At 41.6% G+C, this 25995-nt stretch overlaps 1 protein-coding gene across 1 annotated transcript in view; it reads right to left on the minus strand.

Moving 5' to 3' along the window:
• Positions 1 to 9518, minus strand: part of LOC137640305 (O-phosphoseryl-tRNA(Sec) selenium transferase-like) — a 49464-nt gene extending 39946 nt beyond the window's left edge. Inside the window, exons 1-5 of the mRNA XM_068372932.1 lie at positions 9400 to 9518; positions 5883 to 6012; positions 4113 to 4242; positions 3661 to 3804; positions 2006 to 2164 (exon numbers count right to left, since the gene is read on the minus strand). Of these exons, the coding sequence (XP_068229033.1) occupies positions 2006 to 2164; positions 3661 to 3804; positions 4113 to 4242; positions 5883 to 5996 (547 nt within the window). The 5' untranslated portion in view covers positions 5997 to 6012; positions 9400 to 9518. The remainder of the gene's footprint in view (positions 1 to 2005; positions 2165 to 3660; positions 3805 to 4112; positions 4243 to 5882; positions 6013 to 9399) is intronic.
• Between the last annotated feature and the right edge of the window lie 16477 nt (positions 9519 to 25995).

Below are 25995 nucleotides of genomic sequence, written 5' to 3' on the forward strand. Positions count from 1 at the left end.
GTGAGCAGTGGCAACCACACTGGGTTGCGGAGGTTGACGCACCGCGTCAGAACAAAACAACTCTGACGGTTGTTGAACCTCACGAACGTCAACGGATACCTCCGTGCGTCGCTGAACGTCAACATGCGGCTGGCAGATCACACTGGAACGCATGGGTGGCGGAACTCTCTCAACTGGAGTGCGTGAGAAGGTTACCTCAGCGTCCCCAGGACGCACAACCGATCGTGTGGGTGGTTGTAGGCAAGGAGCTGCACTAGCTGGTGCGGCAGCAACCTTCTCCGCACGAAAGTCCTGCATAAGCGACGTTAGTTGAGACTGCATGTCTTGCAGTAAAGACCACTTAGGGTCTACAGGAGCAGGTGCGGCGACAGACGGTGTAACTGTCTGAAGCGGTACCGCTTTGCCTCTCTTAGGAGGTGAGCAGTCATCGGATGACTGCAGCGAGTCCGAACTGACCCAGTGGCTACAGCTGGGCCGTTGGACTTGTGCGGAAGGGACCGACTTGCGCTTTAACGGTCGTGAGACCTTGGTCCATGGTTTCTTGCGAGAAACACCTTCCGAAGACGAGGTATAAATGGGCTCTCTCGTCTTTGTTAGGCAGGGGCGATCTTGGGTAGATACGCCCGATACCACGGAGGGAACGTCTGTTCGCTGATTAAAGCCTCTCGAACCCATTTGTCGTACGACATTGCTTCTCCCCTGGACTTGGGAGCTTGCAAGAGGTCCCGGACTAGGAGGACGACAGGCACGAACAGACGAACCCTCAAGCGCAACACTATCCACAACACTATCACTCACTTTAACACTTCCCACTACACTTTTACACTTCAGCTCCTTCACATCCACCATGAGCTGATTACGGTCACTAGCCAGGGACTCAACTCTCTCACCCAGAGCTTGGATGGCACGCATCATATCAGCCATCGAAGGTTCCTGAGTGCCAGAAGGGGGATTAGGAGCAACCACTACAGGGGAAGGAATAGGTTGTGGGGCATGAGGAGAGGAAATGTCAATAGAACGAGAGGAACTTCTCCTAACTCTATCTCTCTCTAGCCTACGTGTATACTTTTGGAATTCGATAAAATCGAATTCCGAAAGCCCAACGCACTCCTCACATCGATCTTCCAATTGACAGGTTTTATCCCGACAATTGGAACAAACAGTGTGAGGGTCGATAGAGGCCTTCGGAAGACGCCTTGAACAGTCCCTAGCATTGCACTTCCTAAATTTTGGGACTTGTGAAGGGTCAGCCATTTTGAATTGGTCAAAGGGGAATTCAAAAACTATCAAAAAGTCATCAACAAAGAATCCGTAATCAAAAAGAGTTCAAGGAATTGTGAAGAGAAAGCCTGCACAGCGAAAGCTCAAAACTAGAATAGTGTACTTCACCAATTAGTTGTGAAAACAAATCCAGTTTAGCAACAGCGAGTAAGTACGTCTTGTCGGTAGCACGACAGAGAGAAAATTGAGTCTTTGTTTACATTGAGTACTGGGTATCTGGACGACAGATGGCGCTGTTGGGCACACCCGCAACCTGTGTAGCGATCGCTGGCGAGTTTTACCTTAGAGTTTTCTGTCGAGCAACAGAGTTGCAGCTATTATAATCACCGGCTAAGTTAAATATTGAAAAAAAGCCAACAATGTCAAAACAGATATGTCATATATAAACTATTAACAACGTCAAAAACAAATATGTCATATATAAACTATAATATTCATGTCCGCCTGGTCAACAAAAAAGCATTTGCTCCAACTTTGAACTTTTGAAGTTCTACTGATTCAACTACCCGATTAGGAAGATCATTCCACAACTTGGTAACAGCTGGAATAAAACTTGAGTACTGCGTATTACTAAATAGAGAATGAAATATACATTTTTTCATTTACCTCCAGGGCAAGGATATGTGTATGTAGATGGAATATGTAACAAAATGCAAAATGATTGTCCCTCATAACTTACTAAGAGTAGCATCGATTCCACATAATCCCAAGGCAAATGACTAACCTGCTGTGATGATAGACTTGAAACACGATTTCTGATCAATGCGAGGCCAAATTACGTATTTGCTCTTGGGCCTCTGTTGCCGGAGGGTTAATAGACAAAGAACCATACTCATGCCTGTTGCCATTGGAACAACCAAGCAAGCAGCTGTTTTTTGGACACCTGAAAACATTATCAAGACTATAATCAATTTTATCATTCAGTATGTCATGAATATGGAGTAATTCTTAACTGTTTTACCCCCAAAGGACGTACTGGTACGTTTCACAAAAGCCATCCCTTTACCCCCATGGAGGTACTGGTACGTCCTTGCAAAAAAATGCTATAAAAATGTTTTTTTTTCATATTTTTGATAATTTTTTGAGAAAATTCAGGCATTTTCCAAGAGAATGAGACCAACCTGACCTCTCTATGACAAAAATTAAGGCTGTTAGAGCAATTTAAAAAAAAAAAATACTGCAAAATGTGCTGGGAAAAAAATAACCTCTTGGGGGTTAAGGGTTGGAAATTTCCAAATAGCCTGGGGGTAAAAGGGTTAATATGCAAAAGGAAGTTTTGTTGAGATATGTCTTCGGATTTAAGGCATTTACATTCCAACAAATAGATTAAGGTAGATTGAATTCATTATCATATTACAGTTACCATAGCTACTATATATCCTCTTTAATTACTGTATATTATCTATACACTTATTACTACAAAAGAGTAATGATTAAAAGTACATTATTGTTCAATTCCTTCTCATGAAATTTATTTATCACTTAACTTTACCTCATTAATCAACACAGCAAGACTGCTTACATACTGTATGCTATGTACTTGGTGATAATTTGTTCATATACAGTGATACAGAAAGGATGTGACCCCCTTCATAAGGATACATACCGTACATTTTATTGAAATAACTTCTAAACACAGTGAAGAGTACTTTGAGGTTGTTTGATAATGGATATAGAATAGATGATGAGAAGCTACAAAAATTTACCAGTAATTCATAAGGGTTGGGAGGCACAGAGAGATGGCCTTCAAAGAGTTTGAGAAATGGCATGAAATACCTTAACCTACAACAAAGTAACCTCAGAGATATCTGATAAGCCCATACTATAACTAAAATAGGATTCTTTTCATAGACAGTATCAAGATAAATACTATCAAAGATGAAGTCTCAAGGCTTGAACAGAGCACAGAAAAACTTGGCCCTCAGATGAGGTTGGCAATATAGGAATGGCAAAGAGCAAGAAAATGAAATCACACACGCCTCAGGATTACAAATCTGTCAAGAAATCAGAAGCAAAAACCAACCGAATAGACAACCAGTTCTCTCCCAGAATAACACATGCATTATGGCATCAAGCTTCCTGACATGCATTTTGGAGGCCAGAGCCACTAAAATGCACTGTTTTGAGGGATATATCCAGCAGTGAAGCCTTATGAAGAATCTTGCTGGGAGTCTGTTAAAACTCTAGACCACGGCCAAGTTCATTAGATAATTCACCTAGTGCCTAGAGTGCCTAGGAGCAAAATGAAGCAGTAAAAACTATCGTGAACAGATCCCAACTCCAAATATTACTGAGTAAAGAGATGTGAAAGAGGTCAGGTCAAAGAGCATACTATATGTAAAAGTAGAAATGTTTCTGTACAGAAAAACACTGACTTACCCACAGACCTAAAAACATCCAAAACCATTGAATTTGTAAGCTTATTAAGGAGACTAGACCCAGCTGCTTTAGGCTGAACTTCTGCGATATCACCAGACCGCCCAATGCCATGTCCCAACCGATAATGACGACGTAACACAAGTCCTGTACAAAAAGCAGAGAATAAATATGGATTCATTTACTTTTTCTTGCATAATTTCTCCTGCTATTTCATGACAAGAAAATCAAGAAGAAAAATATTCATAATAAAAGAAAATACACAGATCAGCAATTATGATATTGTACATGAAGTACATTTAAATGCGAATAAAATCAAAGAAACTAATACTTTCTTATTCCCATTTTTTATTATATGAAATAATTCCACCCCTTTGACACTGGAGGTACAGAATACAGTATACAAAACTATGACTTATACTGGGATAGAAATTTCATAAATCACAATACTATACCTGAATAAATTCTGGCTTCTCTTTCCCCAACTCCACAGTTGTGAGGAAAATTATTACTATCCATTTGAGACAATTCATTGATGATCATCTCTATTGCAGAATCATCCCAGCCATCCTCTGGACATTTTCTCTGTGGGGCAAAATTCATAGGAAGTAATACATCATCATCATCTCCTCCTACGCTTATTGACGCAAAGGGGCTCAGTTAGATTTTACCAGTCATCTCTATCTTGAACTTTTAAATCAATACTTCTCCATTCATCCTCTCCTACTTCACACTTCAATGAAGGAAATAATTATGAATAAACTTCCAAACATACAGTAATCTTCATTTCAATGGCCACGTCCATTTCGGAATCATGTATTATGAGGTAATTTTAAAATTTCAACATTGGAGTAAGCCACAAGAAAAGAATTTTCTGCTGGTGTGCCGTAAGTTGTGGGTCTACCAACACAAACTTTAGGAGGGACTGATCCGTGACATAAAGTTGTGGAAAATATTAGGGGTAAAGAAATTTTGATTTCTCATTAAGATTTGGCCTCTTTTCTTTCATAAATGCAAACTGCTTATGTATTACTTATATATTGTACTTCAAATTGTTGTATGGCAGCTTCACTGAGGGATATTATTCAAAGAGAACTGAGTCTTTTTATAAAAAGAGGAAGCACTGGATCTTCACTATTATGATTTAGGAGATTTAGCAACTGGAAACCAAAAAAAAGTTATAATGTTTACAAAAATTACAATTCACATTAGTTGAAAATCCATTCAGATAAAAAAAATAGTATCTTTGGGTAAAAAAAAACACCCACAATATAATTTCAACAACTATAAAGGTTTTAACAATCAAAGAACACTAATCTAACTTAATATTACAAACTAAAATGTAGTTAAGCTCCAAAACTGACGGGGCCTCATTTCAGAAACAGTACTCTACAATACAATATATCATCATCTCCGTCTATGCTCAATTGACGTAAAGGGCCTCTATACAACATACAGCCTACAAAATTATAAAACATCCATAGAATTTCATTACATTGTATAGTACTCTACAATACAACATATCATCATCATCTCCTCCTATGCCTATTGACGTAAAGGGCCTCTATACAACATACAGCCTACAAAATTATAAAACATCCATAGAATTTCATTACATTGTATAGTACTCTACAATACAACATATCATCATCATCTCCTCCTATGCCTATTGACGTAAAGGGCCTCTATACAACATACAGCCTACAAAATTATAAAACATCCATAGAATTTCATTACATTGTATAGTACTCTACAATACAACATATCATCATCATCTCCTCCTATGCCTATTGACGTAAAGGGCCTCTATACAACATACAGCCTACAAAATTATAAAACATCCATAGAATTTCATTACATTGTATAGTACTCTACAATACAACATATCATCATCATCTCCTCCTATGCCTATTGACGTAAAGGGCCTCTATACAACATACAGCCTACAAAATTATAAAACATCCATAGAATTTCATTACATTGTATAGTACTCTACAATACAACATATCATCATCATCTCCTCCTATGCCTATTGACGTAAAGGGCCTCTATACAACATACAGCCTACAAAATTATAAAACATCCATAGAATTTCATTACATTGTATAGTACTCTACAATACAACATATCATCATCATCTCCTCCTATGCCTATTGACATAAAGGGCCTCTATACAACATACAGCCTACAAAATTATAAACCATCCATAGAATTTCATTACGAACCTGGTCAACCAAGATGCGAATTTGTTTCTCATACACCGACTGAGCTTCAGCTGCTTGCTGTAGATATGTAGCTGGGATGAGGCGTTCCGCTAGTTTCAAGGTTGTGCTATTCATTTTCTATACTATAATCCTGCAAATAGAGCAACATAAAAAACTAAGTTTGAAATATCAAATATGTACTGCAATACAGTAACTATATATTCTATGCAACTCATACATACATACATATACCAAGTACTTCCCTCAATTTTTGGGGGTAGCCGACATCAAACAAATGAAACAAAAAAGGGGACGTCTCCTCTCTGTTCCTTCCAGCCTGACAAGGGACTCAACCGAGTTCGGCTGGTATTACCAGGGTGGCAAAGCCCACCAAAGCCCACCCTCCCAACTCATATTCAATTAAATTCTTCCACAAGAGTATTAAAAACTAGGGAAAATCTGACATCTAAGGACTTTACTACAGTTTTTAAGTATAATGAAAATATACTGAATTCAGATCCACTCAACATACTTTGCTACAAAAAACCTATTGAAATCTTATGGCTTATTTTCAAATCAAAGTATAAGACTGGCTGGTTTTAGCAAAAAAAAAAAGTTTATATAATGAAATGATAATTAAGATCTAAACATAAAAGACTTACATGTGAAAAGGGTGTGTATGAATCTCATTTAAAAATATATGAAGCCAAAAATAATTGGCACAACTGTGTTTAAGGAGCTTCAACCTTTCATTTTCGAAGTGTAATGTACAGTGAAAGTTTGAAGATGAGTAAGGGTGATTCCAGTGTGTATAAGCCACAGGGAAATAGGCACTGTTGGATGCCGGGTGAGTTTACCTTTGGTAAACTGGTTGTTGAACCTGCTTATCAAACGGTTCGAAGAGGTGGAATCCGCCACAAATGAATAAGGGTTGTGGACAACCAAGCTCCGCCCACAAAATTTAGGCGAAAACAGACTTTTTTTTAACCGTTCGACGAATGTGTTCGACAACCAAATACCCCGTTCACACGTTCGAACATCGCTTAAAACATTTGTCTATGGTTCGACCGTGTAAACCCACCTTAAGAGAAAATTGTTCAGGTTAAGTGGTACACAGCATCCTGCACAAAGTTAGATTAGGATGAGTTTTTGGGTCCAAAAGAAGAAGTCACTTTGATAAGGTGGGGTGAGGTTAGTTTAGGATAATGACTTATGCTATTTGTAAAGAATTCTGGTGAGGTAGGACATAGTATCCATTGATAGGTTAGAGATTTCAATACAGTAAAACCTTGGGTTACGAGTAACTTTAAATACTAGCAAATTAGAACACGAGAATAGATTTTCCATAAAATTTGTATTGGGCTATGAATGCTGAATCAGCATGCAACCAAATATTGTCGTATGAGCATTTTTCACGGACAAGTATGAAAGACTCTACGACACGATACACAGAAACAAGAGTCATGTAGTGCCCCTGTGCCACTCACGAAGTGTTTACCCGAATTAGGCTTTGGCTGGGAGAGCAACGAATCCATTTAATGACCAAGCTATATCTAATTTCCAAGCTATTATCCCTTTTACCCCCAAAGGACGTACTGTACTGGTATGTTTCACAAAACTCATCCCTTTACCCCCATGGACGTACCGGTACATCCTTGCAAAAAAATGCTATTTACATTTTTTTTTGCATATTTTTTATAATTTTTTGAGAAACTTCAGGCATTTTCCAAGATGAGACCAACCTGACCTCTCTATGATGAAAATTAAGGCTGTTAGAGCAATTTTAAAAAAAAAAATATACTGCAAAATGTGCTTGAAAAAAAAAATAACCCCTGGGGGGTAAGGGTTGGAAAGTTCCAAATACCCTGGGGGGTAAAAGGGTTATTAAGAAATAACAAAGCAGTCATCCATAGATAGGTTCCTTTCAAGTGTCCAAAAAGCATAAATTAAGTGATTCATCAGAGAGAGTGAATGTCATTTAAGAGAGAGGTCTCCTGATATTCTACCAGAAGTTCTCAATGAGGAAGATTCTCCTTTAAACAGTAACCTCCTCTCCTCTTCATCTCCTTCACACCAGCCATAGCCTTCCTCAAAGGTAAGTGCGAGTACAGTATATTTGTTAATTACGTAATTAATTCTATTGATTTCTGATGTTAGGGGTTGTAATTTCTATCAATAATTACCATTAGGAAACTTTCAAAAATTAGTGTGTGTGTATTTATGGATGTGTGGAATGCATTGAATGAATTTAATTTGTTTCTTATGGGAAAAATTATTTCACTATACGAGCATTTTGGGATACAAGCTCGTTGCTAGAATGAATTAAACTCGTAACCCAAGATACTACTGTAGATTTATTATTTTGTTATTTTACACTTATATTTTGGTGAAACCCTTAATTATGAACAAGTAATGGAACATATGAAGAACTGGTTAGGTTAGGGAGAGAAGGTTGGATGTTCGCGGCATCTAGATAAAGATTTATCACGACTAAACTTTCGGGTCGTTTGTATGATGGCGGCCACTTGTATGTATGATGATGGCCGACTAAGAATACAGCAGTGTAAGGGGGGGTGGGGGGGTGGGGGGGGGTCACTAAGGGGCGTTAGCCCCCGCCCCCCTTGGGAAAGTAGGTAAGGACACGGCTTGTAGGTTAGGTTATATGGGGAAGTTTAGGTTAGTTGATGTCCATTTTCGGGGTGAATGTAGTTTATCGGGACAGGGCGATATCTTTCTTATTACTAGCCCAATGGTTTTTCCTTATGGGGAAGATGTGCTTTACTATGATCCAATATACTATAATATGAAGTTATTTTATATTTTCTAAGTTCAGCCCAAGAAGGGGGTCCGGGGGCTTGGCCCCGGCTAAGGGTTATGACCTGGGAACTACTAGGTTCGGTTAGGTTGGGTTTGTGGGGTTTGTATGATAGCGACAGTGGTTGGGGGGGGCGCAGGGGGGCGTTAGCCCGCCCGTTAGGTCATTAGGAAGGTAAGGACACGGCTTGTAGGTCAGGTTAGGGGGGGGGGAGTTTGGGTTAGTTGTTGTCCATTTTTCTCAGCGTGTCCCCATAAACTTCAAAGGCTCCTCCATTTTCTATGCACACGGTAGGAACTGGCCGCTGATATTCAAAGGCTCCAAAATTATGCTGGTCAAATATGCTACGACATATTTTAAGTAAGGTCATGAAATAACAGGTCAGTTTAAGTAGAGGGTTTATGGGGGGGGGGGTTAGTTTGACCCCCCAATAAGACCACAATGCACACAGCTGGGGTTAGAGAATTAGAGGTTTGAAAACTCAACATTGCCTATATAATGGTAAATAATGATCTAAGATACTAAAATGGTTTAAATAATAAGAAAATAGGATAATAAATAAAGTAAGCTACAGATATGATAAAATCACTTCTGTTTGCAATATTATGATGAAACATGAATAATGTCATGCAAATTGGAACTATAAACAATTAATGCCTATTTTTCAAAATACAGATGATATGATTATTTATAATAAAACAAAGAAATGTAATTGTCATTTACGTGTGAGGCACTTCTGAAATAACTTCGAATTTACTTTGGTGTTTCCTTGAGTCGTTGCCTTAAATTCCTATATAATTTTTAATGAATGACAACGCAAATAAATAGCAGTGTTACCAGACTTTTTTGGGAAAGGCCCGTGCCAACAACAAGTGTTGGCTTTAATACCCCAACAACAACGACATAAGGGATGGAATTTGAAGAAATAAGTTGGGGGAAAAGGACCCTAAAAAAAGAAACCAAGAAAAGAATTGTGGAAAAAAATAGAAGAAACTATTGAAGAAAAAAAGAAAGTAATGGAAAAATTAAGATTTATTAAAGAGAAATTAATCTGGATAAGGCTTCCCTTGTAATGAAGACAAGAATAAATATGCTCAATTTAAAAGCGAATATCAGGAGAAAATTTGAAGAAAATTGGTGTGACCTGTGCAAAGATGGAGAAGATACTACCGAACATTTATTTTTATGCCCAAAATTAGGACAGCTAATAAGTGTAGACATAAATTTAGGTACGCTGAAAAATCCTAGGAAGGATCTAGCTGCATTTATAGGTAGGGCAATGCGTATGAAAGAAGAATTTAAGAAGTCCAAACTGACCACAATAGGTTGCCAAAACTCATGATAGCAAGGTGTTATCCTATCTAATTTCAAGGTAGAATGGAATAAAAGTAAAGATGGAGAATTTCATTACGGTATTAATTCATTTAAGGCTCAGGTTATATAAGCTTAAAAACAATAATAAGAATAAGCTTAGAAGCTTTGCTCCTATCTATAAAGAGATAGAGTGGCCAGTAAATATTGTGTTTGAAGTTACATTGTTATCAAATTAATCCCTAACTACTATAAGTCATTTTTAAAAGCATTATTTGTATTTCGAAAGCCTGAAACGCCATTGAAACAATAAACCACATATACTAAATAGGTTACAGACATCTTAAACCAATGCTCACCTTTCTAAATTTATGTATGCTTATTTCTATAATCTATCTGACTAATGAAATTTTATCTCACCTAGTGGTGATAGATTTATACGAAACTCTAATATCTTTTTCTCTTTTATTTGCTATTAAGAAAACCAATTTAATCTACTTCCTCTATTTTTATAGTTATCCATATCTGATATTCTACGGAATATATATATATATATATATATATATATATATATATATATATATATATATATATATATATATATATATACTATATATATATATATATATATATATATATATATATATATATATATATATATATATATATATATATATATATATATATATATATATATATATATATAAACATACAGTAAATTGTATCTATCTTTTTATGTCTACCCTGATTCCTGACGACTCTCAACCATTTTACTAATAAGAAATATTCTTTTGGTAAACATAAGTAAAATTTATTATATCAAAATATAAACATAAGGTATAATTATATTTTTACAATATATATTGTTTTTTAATTATATTATAAGACTGTAGGCAATACGACCAGAGAACAGACATTTGAAGAGTCACGAAAGAAATATTCATTTTGAAAAGGTAATTAGTAAAATTTTGTATATAAAAATATAAACAAAGTATAATTATATTTTTTAAATGTATCTTAATTATTAATTATATTATAGGAATGTATTCCTAATGTATGATTAGCAAATATGACCACAGATGAGAGATCAGACATTTGAAGAGTCAGGAGAAGTTTGTTGTGGTAACACTGTTTGAAGCTAAACAATCATCACAATGTTACCAGATATGAGAATTTATCCCTAGATTTAGGGATTTTGGGTGTCTGATGGGGGTATTCTGTATTATTACTAGCCAAGCTACAACCCTAGTTGGAAAAGCAAGATGCTATAAGCCCAAGGGCTCCAATAGGGAAAAATAGCCCAGTGATGAAAGGAAATAAGGAAATAAATAAATTATTAGAATGAATTAACAATAAATTATTCTAAAAACAGTAACAACGTCAAAACAGATCATCTATGTCCTATATAAACTATTAACAATGTCAAAACAGATATGTCTTATATAAACAATAAAAAGACTCATTGTCAGCCTGGTCAACATAAAATCATTTGCTGCAACTTTGAACTTTTGAAGTTCTACTGATTCAACTACCCGATTAGGAAGATCATTCCACATCTGGGTAACAGCTGGAATAAAACTTCTAGAATACTGTGTAGTATTGAGCTTCATGATGGAGAAGGCCTGGCTATTAGAATTAACTGCCTTTCTAGTATTACGAACAGGATAGAATCATCCAGGGAGATCTGAATGTAAAGGATGGTCAGAGTTATGAAAATTCTTATGGAACATGCATAATGAACTAATTGAACGACGGTGCCAAAGATTAATATCTTTGGCAAATTTCTATGAAGAAGAAACAGATGAGTAAACCTTTATTGTCGGGAATTTCGACCCGATCAATCGAAATTCCCGCCATTTGACTCCGCCTACGACTACGTCAAATTGGAGGGAGAGGAGAAACTCGCGGGCGAATGAATGTAGTTCCAGACGTGAACGTTTAGAGCCAAAAAAGGAAACCACCTGGTAGGAAGGCGCTGAGACTAATAAAATCAATTGCTGGTAATTTAAGATTAGGAAAAATAAAGTCATTCTGTTGTAACATGTTGAAATAATCCAATGTAGAAATTTAGGTTCAAGGCAAATTGCGCCAAAAAGGTGACGTCGGGGGTTGCAAGAATAGCTCGTCCTCTTTGATCCAACGTCCCCAACCGAAGTAAGTCCCCTCTAATTGTTATCTCTCCTCTCTACCTTGTGTACCAGGTTGGTTGTAGTAGAAGTTTGTGTGCAAGACTTTTAGTTTTTTTATATCGCAGTTTAGTGTAGAGATCCTTGTGATTGGGGATCTGAATCCTAAGTTAAATAAGAATAGGGATATTTGGTGTGTGATTCGTTGTGTATTGAATTCGAATTGGCACTATTTTCAGTTTGTTAATGAGTCCGGTGTGGACTTTGTGCTTGAAGAGCACATGCTACATTAACTAGGGTCAGTCTTGTTTTTTCAGTGAGTTTTGTGAATGCTTAAGAATGTTGTTTGTCTTTATCAGAGTTTATTTTTGTAATAAAATTGTAAATTTTATCGCCGTATTTTAGTTAACTCCTGGAGGGTTTTGGCGAGTGTTGCCTCTTCAAGGCCTTGCGATCCGCCCAGAACATCGGGCAAATATAATAAACTGGTGAAAATCACAACATTTGGTCCTTCGAACCGGATATGAACCAGTGACCTGGGGGGGTAGGACACATCTCCTCCCTCAACTCCTGCACCGCCGCTACTACGTGAGTTTGATGTAGTAAATCTTCCTCCTCGCAAGGAACAGGCCTTCCCGTGGTCCTGAGAAATTCTGGACCGTTCCTCCACAGGGGGTTAGCTTGCAATTGTTGAGCCGTTGCGCCTCGGGATAGGATATCGGCAGGGTTCTGCTGACTAGGGACATGGTTCAGACTGAAACTACAAACCTGCTGAATAAAATTAATTTCCGCCACTCTGTTAGAAACAAACACATTTTTATTAGACCTGGCATCGGGCGATGCTACCCATGCCAATGTTACCTTACTGTCGGTCCACATTACTATTTCCCGTGGCTCGATCAGATCCTTGAGCGTTCTTGCTAGTCTGCTGCCTAACAACAAGGCCAGCAACTCTAGCTTAGGGATCGTCAGCTTGCTCATCCCTTTCGGAGTGATCCGGGTTTTACTTGTTACCAGACTTACCCGATTGCGTTCGTCCCTAGTATATGCTACTGCTCCATATGCCTTACTGCTGGCATCGGTGAACACATGAAGTTGTAAGCCTTTTTTTCCTATTGATCTTTGAAAGGTGATGTCGCTCACCGCTTTCAAATCATTCAACAATTCACTTGCCTCTTTAGCCCTCTCTTTTGCTAAAACATCATCCCAACCTACATTATCCTCCCATAGTTGTTGAAGGAAAAGCTTTCCCCTTACAAATAATGGGCTTATCAAACCTATCGGATCATATATGGAGACTAATAGGGAAAGTACCCTACGCTTCGTGGGCACCCATCCCTCCCCCAACTCACAGATCCTTTTGCTTTCTTTCACACACAATCTGTCCACGTCCCGGGCCCATCGCAGCCCGAGCACGTTCACACTCACAGGCTCATTCCACTGTCTCTCGCTATCGAAGGCCAAGTGATTGCTGGCCCACCCTTCTAAGGGCATACCCGCCCTTTTTAAGATGTTATGAACAGACTCATGCTCTTGCCTCATATGTTCTATATCTTCAAACGTGGCCAGATAATTATCAACATAAAAAGATTTTACTAAATCTGGGCGCCCTTCCTCTTTAAAATGACAATTTAATATTTGCTGTAGCAAAAATGGACTAGCTGTGATGCCGAACACCACGACTCTAAAGGCGAAGGTAAGCGCTCGACCAGCTGCCTTGCGCCACAGAAATCGTGTGTATTTGGCATCACGAGGATCTAACAAAACACGATGGAATGCTTTACTTATGTCGGCTAACATGGCATATCGATTCAACCTAAACCTTATAATTAAACTATATGCTACTTCTACCAAATTGGGCCCAGGCAAAAGACATTCATTCAAGGACTTGCAACCTTGTGACTTGGCAGAGGCATTGAACACGATTCTAAGGGGGGTGGTACGGCTGTCTTTCTTAACACCGAAGTGTGGCATGTAATAACCTTCCACTACGGGATTTTTCACTTCAGATATAAAACCTGCTTCGAGATACTTATCTATCACTCCCTGATATTGTTCAAGATATTCCCTATCCTTTCTGAATTTTGTCTGCAACGACTCCAACTGCGCCATAGCGTTACGATAATTTGTTTCTGGCCTAGCATCCGATGCGAATGGTAGGCTAACCTGATATCCCTCAGATTTTCGTACAACGCTTTGCGATACCTTTCGCACGGCCTCGGCCTCGCGAACAGTGTATTGCTCAGATGGGGCGATACCAACACGGTCTAATCGCCACCACTCATCTACATCATACAGATATGGCTCGTCCGTGATTCTGCACACTCTCAACGTTCTTACTTGTTCGACCCTTTCCCCTTGGAACAGCCACTGTGGCACCTTCCCGTACGGGGACATACCATTATGCGTTAAGAAAAGATTTATCCCATCTACTTTTTCTACACCTATGACAAAATAGCTAAAATAATCAGCCCCAACTAATATGTGAACGTTCTTCATGGTATCTGATTGGTTTGCTGGATCGGCTAACGTGACTCCCTTAGTCAACAGATGCTGTCTGACTTTAACATAACCCACGTTATGTATCGGGACGTCCACGTGTTCGTGTGCCACCAATTTCATACGCACGATTCTTTTCCCCATTTCAACCCTGCAACTTACTACATCGTATTGGCCGCTTATTTCCTCTGAACCAAACGGAGCTATATTCAAGGATACTCTTCCTACCACCGGTAGGCCTAATTGACGGGCAATTTTTGCAGAGATGAAGCTCCTCTGGCTTCCTGAGTCGAGAAATAGGCGGACTCGCTTACTACCTTGCCTCTGTTGAATACCTGCCATGGCTGTTGGCAAGATAGTGCATGGGAGGTCCACATCAGACCTCTGCGCGATCTTTGCGCTCGTGCACGGCTTAGATTCTACTTTTACCTTAGACGGACGGGGGGCATTTTGGTTCTGTGCAGGCGTCGCATTTACTACGGGGCGGGACGTTGTTGATTGACTATTACTATGTCTAGGGATTGATTGCGGTCTACCCGCGTCGCAAATTGCAGTGTGGTGCTTAGCATTACAGTTTCTACAGGAATTTGATACGGGACATTTATCGCTACGATGGCCTGATTTCGTGCAATTGAAACAAAGACCCCTTTTTAGTAAAATGCGACGTCTAGCAGCTACGTCTGTCACTTGGCGACATCCGTGAGGCGGGTGCCGTTCGCTACAAAATGGGCAGGAATTTTGGTGGATGGGATGGGTTTTCGGTCTTACACTACTGTCTGGTCTTTTGTCACTCTCAAGACTGTCGCCTCTCTGCAATGCATCGTCTTCTAACATTCTTACTATGAAATCTATTGCCTCAAAAAACTCGTCCAACGTATAGTCGCATTTCCTCAAATGCTCTACCACCTTGCGGTATAGTTTTCCCTCTGACAATTTTTGATTAATGAGGCTCATGACCATGCCCTGGCCTAAGTCATTGGTACTAAGTCTTTTGATTTGCTCAATAATGATAGTTAACTCAAAACGGAACCTTTTTAATTCTACTGGGTTTAGTGACGGCACAAAGATGTTTGCTAACTTGCGGTGCAGAATCACGAGCGTTTGGTGCACGTTGCCATACTGCTTATCTAATAAATCTAATGCCACACTATAGTTCGCGGCGGTTACACTCAGAGATTTGATAATCCGGAGCGGCTCTTTGCCCAACGTCCCCAATAAATACGTGAATTTAGACACTTCGTCTAAATCCGCTCTTCGATCCACGTGGATCGTGAATAATTCACGGTACGATGCGTACTCTTGCACTTCCCCTTCAAACGTGGGGAGAGGCAGCGGCTTCAACCTGGGGAGGGCAACATTCCCCGTTGAAGGGCCTTTCACCTTATCTATTCTATTGTACAATAGTGTGGAAGCGCGTGTCGCTTCACCTAACATATGCCTAATTCGGGCTTCGATACTAGACTCTAATTTAACTCTCTGGTTTTTGTACAACTCTTTAAGCTGTCGGACCTCTGCCTGCAACTCCGTTACCAAATTCTGGTAAACGGACTCGGAGTAGGTCTCTATCAGTGCCCTTTGCGTTTCGCTTAGTAAATCCTCCAATAGGCCCATCGACGCCTCGATATGAACGATCGTGGCCACCGCCATCTTGTTTAATTTTACTTTACGTTTTAGGGGGTTTGGCAAGTCAAGGAAAAAAAGGTAATTTTACGTTAAGTAGGGACTCAAAAAAACTGACCCACGGGGTGATCGCACATCGAGACGTAGATGAACTTTTTTAATTGTTACTTCTCTCCCTCTCCCTCCTAATCAACCTCATTAGCCGGTTGAGGAAAGCGTTGCGAATTGACTCGTCAAAATGTACCCTGTCTCTTACTCTACCCTCGCGGTAGGCTCTGGTATTCATGGGCAGGTGACTCACACCGTACTGAAGCCTCTTTGAACAATACTTCTTAATTCTGGCATTGAAATTTTTTACTTTTCTCATGTACTCTGTTGGATCAATTGAAAAACGGTTATCGGGCAGATATTCCCTAACCTCTGCGTCACAAATTGCAATGCTCCCCGCTAAGTTCCTCAACCGCTCAATGAGGACCTTCAAATTGTCCCACACAGTTTTGGGATGTTCACTAGCCAGGTCGTTCCCTCCTAGATACAGAATAACCAAATCGTACCTCTTGTCCCAGAATTCCAACTGATCGTTCAAGAAATGGTGGACTAGGCCCCCCGGCCTGCGGTAGATTTCTATCTCGTTACCCGAACATTGAGGTAGATTTGGTGGGAGTTGGCTGTGCCCTATCAACGCTACTCTAAAACTCATACTCCAATTAGTTCCGTCCGGCTCTGGGAAGCACTTGTGATCCGGTTCGAAGGACCAAATGTGGCGATTTATCACCGGTTTATTCAAAGGAGCCCGATGTACTGGGCCGATCACAAAGTCTGAAGGACGAGCTACTCAAAACCATCAGGTGATTAATTAGAATATGGGCATCTTTAACAAATTTTATTACAAAAATAATCTAATACGTAGAAAACATGAAAAATTAAACTTTACTTTACATTCGAGAACATGTGACTGAAAAAAAACTATGTCCACTTCGGACTCAAAATAACAACAAATTAATTAAGTATTCATAAAGTTACCTCGATAAAACCCTTGTCGAGACCCCTAGACGTGCTTTACACAATACCAATGATCCCCTGGCACAAGGATCAACTAAATATCAACAGATAAAAAACATTACTATAACTATCAAAACCTACACGGAAACCGACCTGGGTACAATAGGCGTGGGGAGAGAGAACAATTAGAAGAGACTTACTTCGGTTGGGGACGTTGGATCAAAGAGCCGCTCCGGATTATCAAATCTCTGAGTGTAACCGCCGCGAACTATAGTGTGGCATTAGATTTATTAGATAAGCAGTATGGCAACGTGCACCAAACGCTCGTGATTCTGCACCGCAAGTTAGCAAACATCTTTGTGCCGTCACTAAACCCAGTAGAATTAAAAAGGTTCCGTTTTGAGTTAACTATCATTATTGAGCAAATCAAAAGACTTAGTACCAATGACTTAGGCCAGGGCATGGTCATGAGCCTCATTAATCAAAAATTGTCAGAGGGAAAACTATACCGCAAGGTGGTAGAGCATTTGAGGAAATGCGACTATACGTTGGACGAGTTTTTTGAGGCAATAGATTTCATAGTAAGAATGTTAGAAGACGATGCATTGCAGAGAGGCGCCAGTCTTGAGAGTGACAAAAGACCAGACAGTAGTGTAAGACCGAAAACCCATCCCATCCACCAAAATTCCTGCCCATTTTGTAGCGAACGGCACCCGCCTCACGGATGTCGCCAAGTGACAGACGTAGCTGCTAGACGTCGCATTTTACTAAAAAGGGGTCTTTGTTTCAATTGCACGAAATCAGGCCATCGTAGCGATAAATGTCCCGTATCAAATTCCTGTAGAAACTGTAATGCTAAGCACCACACTGCAATTTGCGACGCGGGTAGACCGCAATCAATCCCTAGACATAGTAATAGTCAATCAACAACGTCCCGCCCCGTAGTAAATGCGACGCCTGCACAGAACCAAAATGCCCCCCGTCCGTCTAAGGTAAAAGTAGAATCTAAGCCGTGCACGAGCGCAAAGATCGCGCAGAGGTCTGATGTGGACCTCCCATGCACTATCTTGCCAACAGCCATGGCAGGTATTCAACAGAGGCAAGGTAGTAAGCGAGTCCGCCTATTTCTCGACTCAGGAAGCCAGAGGAGCTTCATCTCTGCAAAAATTGCCCGTCAATTAGGCCTACCGGTGGTAGGAAGAGTATCCTTGAATATAGCTCCGTTTGGTTCAGAGGAAATAAGCGGCCAATACGATGTAGTAAGTTGCAGGGTTGAAATGGGGAAAAGAATCGTGCGTATGAAATTGGTGGCACACGAACACGTGGACGTCCCGATACATAACGTGGGTTATGTTAAAGTCAGACAGCATCTGTTGACTAAGGGAGTCACGTTAGCCGATCCAGCAAACCAATCAGATACCATGAAGAACGTTCACATATTAGTTGGGGCTGATTATTTTAGCTATTTTGTCATAGGTGTAGAAAAAGTAGATGGGATAAATCTTTTCTTAACGCATAATGGTATGTCCCCGTACGGGAAGGTGCCACAGTGGCTGTTCCAAGGGGAAAGGGTCGAACAAGTAAGAACGTTGAGAGTGTGCAGAATCACGGACGAGCCATATCTGTATGATGTAGATGAGTGGTGGCGATTAGACCGTGTTGGTATCGCCCCATCTGAGCAATACACTGTTCGCGAGGCCGAGGCCGTGCGAAAGGTATCGCAAAGCGTTGTACGAAAATCTGAGGGATATCAGGTTAGCCTACCATTCGCATCGGATGCTAGGCCAGAAACAAATTATCGTAACGCTATGGCGCAGTTGGAGTCGTTGCAGACAAAATTCAGAAAGGATAGGGAATATCTTGAACAATATCAGGGAGTGATAGATAAGTATCTCGAAGCAGGTTTTATATCTGAAGTGAAAAATCCCGTAGTGGAAGGTTATTACATGCCACACTTCGGTGTTAAGAAAGACAGCCGTACCACCCCCCTTAGAATCGTGTTCAATGCCTCTGCCAAGTCACAAGGTTGCAAGTCCTTGAATGAATGTCTTTTGCCTGGGCCCAATTTGGTAGAAGTAGCATATAGTTTAATTATAAGGTTTAGGTTGAATCGATATGCCATGTTAGCCGACATAAGTAAAGCATTCCATCGTGTTTTGTTAGATCCTCGTGATGCCAAATACACACGATTTCTGTGGCGCAAGGCAGCTGGTCGAGCGCTTACCTTCGCCTTTAGAGTCGTGGTGTTCGGCATCACAGCTAGTCCATTTTTGCTACAGCAAATATTAAATTGTCATTTTAAAGAGGAAGGGCGCCCAGATTTAGTAAAATCTTTTTATGTTGATAATTATCTGGCCACGTTTGAAGATATAGAACATATGAGGCAAGAGCATGAGTCTGTTCATAACATCTTAAAAAGGGCGGGTATGCCCTTAGAAGGGTGGGCCAGCAATCACTTGGCCTTCGATAGCGAGAGACAGTGGAATGAGCCTGTGAGTGTGAACGTGCTCGGGCTGCGATGGGCCCGGGACGTGGACAGATTGTGTGTGAAAGAAAGCAAAAGGATCTGTGAGTTGGGGGAGGGATGGGTGCCCACGAAGCGTAGGGTACTTTCCCTATTAGTCTCCATATATGATCCGATAGGTTTGATAAGCCCATTATTTGTAAGGGGAAAGCTTTTCCTTCAACAACTATGGGAGGATAATGTAGGTTGGGATGATGTTTTAGCAAAAGAGAGGGCTAAAGAGGCAAGTGAATTGTTGAATGATTTGAAAGCGGTGAGCGACATCACCTTTCAAAGATCAATAGGAAAAAAAGGCTTACAACTTCATGTGTTCACCGATGCCAGCAGTAAGGCATATGGAGCAGTAGCATATACTAGGGACGAACGCAATCGGGTAAGTCTGGTAACAAGTAAAACCCGGATCACTCCGAAAGGGATGAGCAAGCTGACGATCCCTAAGCTAGAGTTGCTGGCCTTGTTGTTAGGCAGCAGACTAGCAAGAACGCTCAAGGATCTGATCGAGCCACGGGAAATAGTAATGTGGACCGACAGTAAGGTAACATTGGCATGGGTAGCATCGCCCGATGCCAGGTCTAATAAAAATGTGTTTGTTTCTAACAGAGTGGCGGAAATTAATTTTATTCAGCAGGTTTGTAGTTTCAGTCTGAACCATGTCCCTAGTCAGCAGAACCCTGCCGATATCCTATCCCGAGGCGCAACGGCTCAACAATTGCAAGCTAACCCCCTGTGGAGGAACGGTCCAGAATTTCTCAGGACCACGGGAAGGCCTGTTCCTTGCGAGGAGGAAGATTTACTACATCAAACTCACGTAGTAGCGGCGGTGCAGGAGTTGAGGGAGGAGATGTGTCCTACCCCCCCAGGCGAGATTTGGGACGTCCTGAAGAGGGAAGTAGGGTTCCAATTCTTGTTACGAGTAGCCAGACTAGTTTTAAAGTTTGCTAAGATAGAACGGCATCCGTTCAGTATTGTTGTAAAATTAGAGCAAAAACATTATTTGCCTACTGTTTATGCCTACTTAGAGGGCGGAGTCAGACCCCCTCGTGAAGTTGCTAATTTTGCTAGACAATTGAATTTAGTTTTGGTAGATAATCTCATCTGCACCAGGGGACGAGTGTCCCATGTAGGAGAAACTGATCATTTAATTCTCTTGCCAGCCAAAGGGCATTTGGTTAGGATGTATCTAAATTATTTACATCAATTACATTTGCATTGTGGGGTGAATACTCTAATAGGTATCTTTCGACAGAAATGTTGGGTGGCGGGTCTACGTTCCATTGCGAAGCGAACCGTGCGGCAATGCCCTGAATGCAAGCTGGCCTTCCAGCCTCTAACGAGACAGCCACCACCACCCCCCCTGCCAAAGGAAAGGATCACCCTCATGAAACCGTTCACGGCGGTCGGAGTGGACCACACAGCAGCTATACACACGGAAACACGGCCAGGGTATATACTTATCGTAACTTGCATGGCCAGCAGAGCCGTGTACCTTGACTTCTGTCCCTCTTTGGAAGCAGAAGAATTCGTGTTGGCACTTAGACGGTTTAGCGCCACCCACGGTGCCCCACAGCTCATCATGTCCGATAACCATCAAACCTTCAAGGCTGCCAGCCACCTCCTGCAGGGACTTTATGAAGAGGATGAAGTCCAGCAGTTCCTGAGGAAAACTGGCATAAAGTGGCGGTTTCAGACGCCCCGTGCACCTTGGAAAGGTGGGTTCTTCGAGCGTTTGATAGGAGTAACGAAACGGACCCTCCAGATAGCCCTCGGAAAGAAGTACCTGCCGGACGCCCACGTGCTAACCCTCGTGAAAGAAGCAGAAGCAGTGGTGAATAATCGACCGCTCATGTACAGCGGTGACGAGCGCGAGGATGAAGTCCTCACCCCCTCCCATTTGATAAGAGGACACCAAGTCCACCTCATGGCCCCCATCTTACCGGACGACCATCTGAACGCAACCTTCACCTCTCGGAAGCTACGTGATCGTTACGTAAGATTGACAGATTCGCTCAAAGCCTTTAGGGAACGCTGGAGAAAGGAATACTTGAGTGCCTTGAGGGCCCGGCACGACAGTCGGCCCGGGGAACCCTCCAAGCTGCACCCCGGAGACATCGTGCTAGTGAAGCAGGACAATAAGAAGAGAGCGACTTGGCCACTGGGACGTGTCGTGGAGACGTATCCTGACGACAACGGAGTCGTACGCTCGGCGAAAGTGTTGTTTGAGGGTGTCGAATCGCTGCGAGCTGTCAGCCACCTGGTTCCCCTAGAAATAGCCCCCTCTGAGGATGACCATGAAGGAGACGACGGCGATGACGGAAAAGAGGGTGCGTACAGATCGACAGCCGGAATGCCAGGGACAGCGGAGACGTCTGGGAACGACCAGGGTATGGCAACAGCTACGGCAACTCAACAACCAGCCACAGGAACGGACGACAACGACGAGGAAGGTGAGAACTATGCGGTTAGTGTAAGAAGTGAAAATGAAAATGAAACAGAGCAGACGAACGCACAAGGACGTTCTGCACGCCCATTGAGAAGGGCTGCCGTGAAACAGCGAGAACTAATGGACTGTCTACTGAAAGGTGACGATATATAAAAAGTAGCTGCAAACTGTAAGTGAAAAGGGGGCGTGTTCTATCTGGAAGGTAGGGAGGGTGGAGTTTGTGAGGTGTGCGTGAATCTGCGGAGGTTGGAAGTGCTTAGGGGTGGAGTACGGGGACGGGATGGTCTCTCGTGCGTACAGACCGAGCGTTGCACAGAACCTGCCCCTCCCTCTTGTACTCCATTAAGTAACAGCCTGCATGTAGCAGCGCTATAGAAGTCTCGATTATTGTGAGTTGAGACAGACTGAATTTGAATTATTATGTTTGTATTTCTGCCATTTTTTGAATTGTCTTAGGCCCATTGCCTAATTGTCGTTGCACTTGAATTATTATGATTGTATTTCTACCATTTCTTGAATTGTCTTAGGCCCATTGCCTAATTGTCGTTGCACTTGACTTATTATGATTGCATTTCTACCATTTCTTGAATTGTCTTAGGCCCATTGCCTAATTGTCGTTGCACTTGACTTATTATGATTGCATTTCTACCATTTCTTGAATTGTCTTAGGCCCATTGCCTAATTGCTTGCCAATTGAATTGTAAAGTGTGTACATATCACTTATTTCTGCTGTTCCTTATGTGTATTACACGAGTGCTTTAGAATTGCTAGGCCCATTGCCTATTTTGATCTGTTATATGACTGTTTATTATTGATTGTGTTTATACCCCGGGGTAACATTGCTGTAGTATATTGTGCGTACTCTGTTCGAGTCGTTGCGGAGCGCTACGCAGCGAGCCTAACAGAGTCTCGGAGTAAGCCACTCCCCTCACCCCGAGTCTAACTCCATCCAATTGACCGACGTTTCATCGCTCCTTATTTTGGGGCGTGGAGGATGTCGGGAATTTCGACCCGATCAATCGAAATTCCCGCCATTTGACTCCGCCTACGACTACGTCAAATTGGAGGGAGAGGAGAAACTCGCGGGCGAATGAATGTAGTTCCAGACGTGAACGTTTAGAGCCAAAAAAGGAAACCACCTGGTAGGAAGGCGCTGAGACTAATAAAATCAATTGCTGGTAATTTAAGATTAGGAAAAATAAAGTCATTCTGTTGTAACATGTTGAAATAATCCAATGTAGAAATTTAGGTTCAAGGCAAATTGCGCCAAAAAGGTGACGTCGGGGGTTGCAAGAATAGCTCGTCCTCTTTGATCCAACGTCCCCAACCGAAGTAAGTCCCCTCTAATTGTTATCTCTCCTCTCTACCTTGTGTACCAGGTTGGTTGTAGTAGAAGTTTGTGTGCAAGACTTTTAGTTTTTTTATATCGCAGTTTAGTGTAGAGATCCTTGTGATTGGGGATCTGAATCCTAAGTTAAATAAGAATAGGGATATTTGGTGTGTGATTCGTTGTGTATTGAATTCGAATTGGCACTATTTTCAGTTTGTTAATGAGTCCGGTGTGGACTTTGTGCTTGAAGAGCACATGCTACATTAACTAGGGTCAGTCTTGTTTTTCAGTGAGTTTTGTGAATGCTTAAGAATGTTGTTTGTCTTTATCAGAGTTTATTTTTGTAATAAAATTGTAAATTTTATCGCCGTATTTTAGTTAACTCCTGGAGGGTTTTGGCGGGTGTTGCCTCTTCAAGGCCTTGCGATCCGCCCAGAACATCGGGCAAATATAATAAACTGGTGAAAATCACAACATTTGGTCCTTCGAACCGGATCGCAAGCGCTTCCCAGAGCCGGACAGGACTAATTTAAAATATGAGCCTTTGAGAGAGAGAGACTAACAATTAAGGTCCTCTACGTCCCGATGTGCGATCGCACACGTGGGTCAGTTCTTTGAGTCCCTTAACGTTAAATTATCCCTTTTTCCTTGCCTTGTCCAACCCCCCAAACGTAAAGTAAAGTAATTAAGATGGCTGTATCCACGATCGTGCATATCGAGGCGTCGATGGGCCTACTGGAGGATTTGCTAAGCGAAACGCAAAGGGCACTGATTGAGACCTACTCCGAGTCCGTTTACCAGAATTTGGTAACGGAGTTGCAGGCAGAGGTCCGACAGCTTAAAGAGCTGTACAAAAACCAGAGAGTTAAATTAGAGTCTAGTATCGAAGCCCGAATTAGGCATATGTTAGGTGAAGCGACACGCGCTTCCACACTATTGTACAATAGAATAGATAAAGTGAAAGGCCCTTCAACGGGGAATGTTGCCCTCCCCAGGTTGAAGCCGCTGCCTCTCCCCACGTTTGAAGGGGAAGTGCAAGAGTACGCATCGTACCGTGAATTATTCACGATCCACGTGGATCGAAGAGCGGATTTAGACGAAGTGTCTAAATTCACGTATTTATTGGGGACGTTGGGCAAAGAGCCGCTCCGGATTATCAAATCTCTGAGTGTAACCGCCGCGAACTATAGTGTGGCATTAGATTTATTAGATAAGCAGTATGGCAACGTGCACCAAACGCTCGTGATTCTGCACCGCAAGTTAGCAAACATCTTTGTGCCGTCACTAAACCCAGTAGAATTAAAAAGGTTCCGTTTTGAGTTAACTATCATTATTGAGCAAATCAAAAGACTTAGTACCAATGACTTAGGCCAGGGCATGGTCATGAGCCTCATTAATCAAAAATTGTCAGAGGGAAAACTATACCGCAAGGTGGTAGAGCATTTGAGGAAATGCGACTATACGTTGGACGAGTTTTTTGAGGCAATAGATTTCATAGTAAGAATGTTAGAAGACGATGCATTGCAGAGAGGCGACAGTCTTGAGAGTGACAAAAGACCAGACAGTAGTGTAAGACCGAAAACCCATCCCATCCACCAAAATTCCTGCCCATTTTGTAGCGAACGGCATCCGCCTCACGGATGTCGCCAAGTGACAGACGTAGCTGCTAGACGTCGCATTTTACTAAAAAGGGGTCTTTGTTTCAATTGCACGAAATCAGGCCATCGTAGCGATAAATGTCCCGTATCAAATTCCTGTAGAAACTGTAATGCTAAGCACCACACTGCGATTTGCGACGCGGGTAGACCGCAATCAATCCCTAGTCATAGTAATAGTCAATCAACAACGTCCCGCCCCGTAGTAAATGCGACGCCTGCACAGAACCAAAATGCCCCCCGTCCGTCTAAGGTAAAAGTAGAATCTAAGCCGTGCACGAGCGCAAAGATCGCGCAGAGGTCTGATGTGGACCTCCCATGCACTATCTTGCCAACAGCCATGGCAGGTATTCAACAGAGGCAAGGTAGTAAGCGAGTCCGCCTATTTCTCGACTCAGGAAGCCAGAGGAGCTTCATCTCTGCAAAAATTGCCCGTCAATTAGGCCTACCGGTGGTAGGAAGAGTATCCTTGAATATAGCTCCGTTTGGTTCCGAGGAAATAAGCGGCCAATACGATGTAGTAAGTTGCAGGGTTGAAATGGGGAAAAGAATCGTACGTATGAAATTGGTGGCACACGAACACGTGGACGTCCCGATACATAACGTGGGTTATGTCAAAGTCAGACAGCATCTGTTGACCAAGGGAGTCACGTTAGCCGATCCAGCAAACCAATCAGATACCATGAAGAACGTTCACATATTAGTTGGGGCTGATTATTTTAGCTATTTTGTCATAGGTGTAGAAAAAGTAGATGGGATAAATCTTTTCTTAACGCATAATGGTATGTCCCCGTACGGGAAGGTGCCACAAT

The sequence above is a fragment of the Palaemon carinicauda genome, chromosome 4, assembly GCF_036898095.1.
Source record: "Palaemon carinicauda isolate YSFRI2023 chromosome 4, ASM3689809v2, whole genome shotgun sequence".
NCBI lineage: Eukaryota > Metazoa > Arthropoda > Malacostraca > Decapoda > Palaemonidae > Palaemon > Palaemon carinicauda.